General features: G+C 33.2%; 1 protein-coding gene across 1 annotated transcript in view; it reads left to right on the plus strand.

Moving 5' to 3' along the window:
• LOC137616467 (uncharacterized) overlaps nt 1-2,500 on the plus strand; it is a 4,695-nt gene that overhangs the window by 1,372 nt on the left and 823 nt on the right. The window contains exon 2 of the mRNA XM_068346271.1: nt 1,566-1,772. Coding sequence (XP_068202372.1) covers nt 1,566-1,772 — 207 coding nt within the window. The remainder of the gene's footprint in view (nt 1-1,565; nt 1,773-2,500) is intronic.

The raw sequence follows: 2,500 nt of genomic DNA on the forward strand, positions 1-2,500 counted from the left end.
TGGCCATTTGGGTTTTATTATCTAATTTTAGATGGGATTTTGAGCTTCGTTTTAGGAGTGATCATTAAGGAATTTTCATCAATTTAAGACGGGATTTATTGTATCATTATAGGAGTTCCAAGAAAGGATTTCTTAATAGTTCATAGATGGGATTTCTTATTAACTATAAACGGATTTATCTTAATTTGTCTAAAAAGGGATTTCATGTTGGGTTATAGATTTTAAACAGGATTTTCTTATGCTCAGGAGAAAGATTCTTACTTATCTTTAGACGGGATTTAAATAATTTTATAATCATATAGGATTTTCCAAGACTAATATCTTGTTTCACACAGAATATGTTAAATTCATGGACGTATTTCTTACTGATTTTTATATGCTTTTGATTTGATTAAAAACAAGTAATTTTTCATTAGTCTTCAGATGTATATATGTATTTGAATTTTATTTTGATAATTATTATACTGTAGGTGTCTACAGTATTTATTTATTTATTTATTTTTTATTTTTTTTTGAGACTATAGCCACATGGTGTTCTCAATCTCTGAGATGATCTTCTGATAAGGTTTTGAAGTCTCTAAGACTCTAAAACAACAGATTTCTCAAAGATCAAGAAAGAAAAAGAACAAAGAATTAACATCCAAAATTCCAGCAACAGTTATGTTAAACTCTAAGACCTTCTAAAGTAACTCCTTTCTCAAAGATCGAGAAAAAGAAAAAGCAAATAATTTCAACCTAGTATTCCAACAGATATGCTTAACTCTAGGGCCCCTTTCAAACAACAGGTTACTCAGAAATTGAAAAAGAAAAAGAGCAAAATTCCAACAAAAGATTTGCTTAACTCAAGGACCCTTTAAAATAACATGTTTCTCACAGATAAAAAAAATAATAATTATAGTTTAAACCTAGTATTAAAACAGATATGCTAAACTCTAGGACCCTTTAAAACAACAGGATACTCAGAAATAGAAAAAGAACAAAGAATTAAAACCCAAAATTCCAAAAATAGTTATGCTAAACTCTTAGACCCTTTAAAATAACATGTTTCTCATAGATCAAAAAAAAAAAAAAAAAAAAAATTTGAATCCAGTATTCCAGCAGATATGCTAAACTCTAGGACCCTTTAAAATACCAAGTTACTCAGAAATTGAAAAAACAGATATTGAAAAAGAAAGAGAACAAAAAATTAAAAGTCCAAAATTCCAACAAAAAACTTACTAAACTCAAGGACCCTTTAAAATAACATGTTTCTCATAGATCAAAAAAAGAAAAGAATTTGAACCCAGTATTCCAGCAGATATGCTAAACTCTGGGACCCTTTAAAACAACAAGTTACTCAGAAATTGGAGAAATAACAGACTTAAAAACCCAAAATTCCAACAACAGATGTGCTAAACTCAAGGACCCTTTGAAACAACATGTTCCTCATAGATCCAAAAAAGAAAAGAATTTGAACCCAGTATTCCAGCAGATATGCTAAACTCTAAGACCCTTTAAAACACCAAGTTACTCAGAAATTGAAAAAAAAAAATAGCAGATTTAAAAACCCAAAACTCCATCAACAGATATGCTAAAAACTCCGGAGACGGCGAAGACGAATCCTGGATATCATGGGAAGACCAACAAACACTGGCCCTCGGGTGGCTGGAACGCAAAGTGGAGAGCTACGGTCTGAGCGGTCGAACTTGCATCATGAGATTCGTGTGCGAGATGCAGCATCATCCCATTCATCAGTTCTCCGTCATTGGGGAGACCCTCTCTGTTTTGTTCTCGTAAGTTACTACTACAAGTGATTAGTTAATTGATTTAAAAGACTAACTGGTAAGGGGATTTCTTTTCCGACAGGATTTAGCTGGTTAAATAATCCCTTTTGTGGATTATCTAATCAGGTTACTGATATGAACGATTAACTGGTCAGTTACTTGACAAGAGGGCTGGTAAAAGCGTCTGGTTTCAGTTCAGTTTCATCAGAATAGATGCTCACCAGAGTCACCCGGGCAAATCCATACCCAAATTGTGGTGCCCAATCACAGCAGTAGCCTCCCCGGTAAACAGCTTAAACTCATGGTCCCGGGATGAGATCGATCTGCTGCCATGTGAATGCTAAGCAAACCCGTTACCACTATACTAGCCAGGAGGTTCGTGTTCGGTAGTTAATTAATATATTAATTTATTCAAGCTATTAGCTAATCAGCTAACTTATTCAAATATAAGTGGGCTCGTAATTAATTAAAACCAGTAATTGATTGATTTGAAAGATTAATTGGATAGATAATTTATTGTTTGATTAACTTGACATTTAATATATTCAAGAACTTTGCCAATTTGGTAATTCAATAAGTGTATTATCTATGTATTTTTTTCGAGTGTTTATTATCAGCAGCCGTTGTTAGTCCACTGCAGGACAAAGGCCTTAGACATGTCCTTCCACCCACTTCCGTTTATGGTACTTCTATGCCAGTCTATACCAGCAAATTTTCTTAGCTCGTCAATCCATCGG

The sequence above is a fragment of the Palaemon carinicauda genome, chromosome 2, assembly GCF_036898095.1.
Source record: "Palaemon carinicauda isolate YSFRI2023 chromosome 2, ASM3689809v2, whole genome shotgun sequence".
In the NCBI taxonomy this organism is placed as follows: Eukaryota; Metazoa; Arthropoda; class Malacostraca; order Decapoda; family Palaemonidae; genus Palaemon; species Palaemon carinicauda.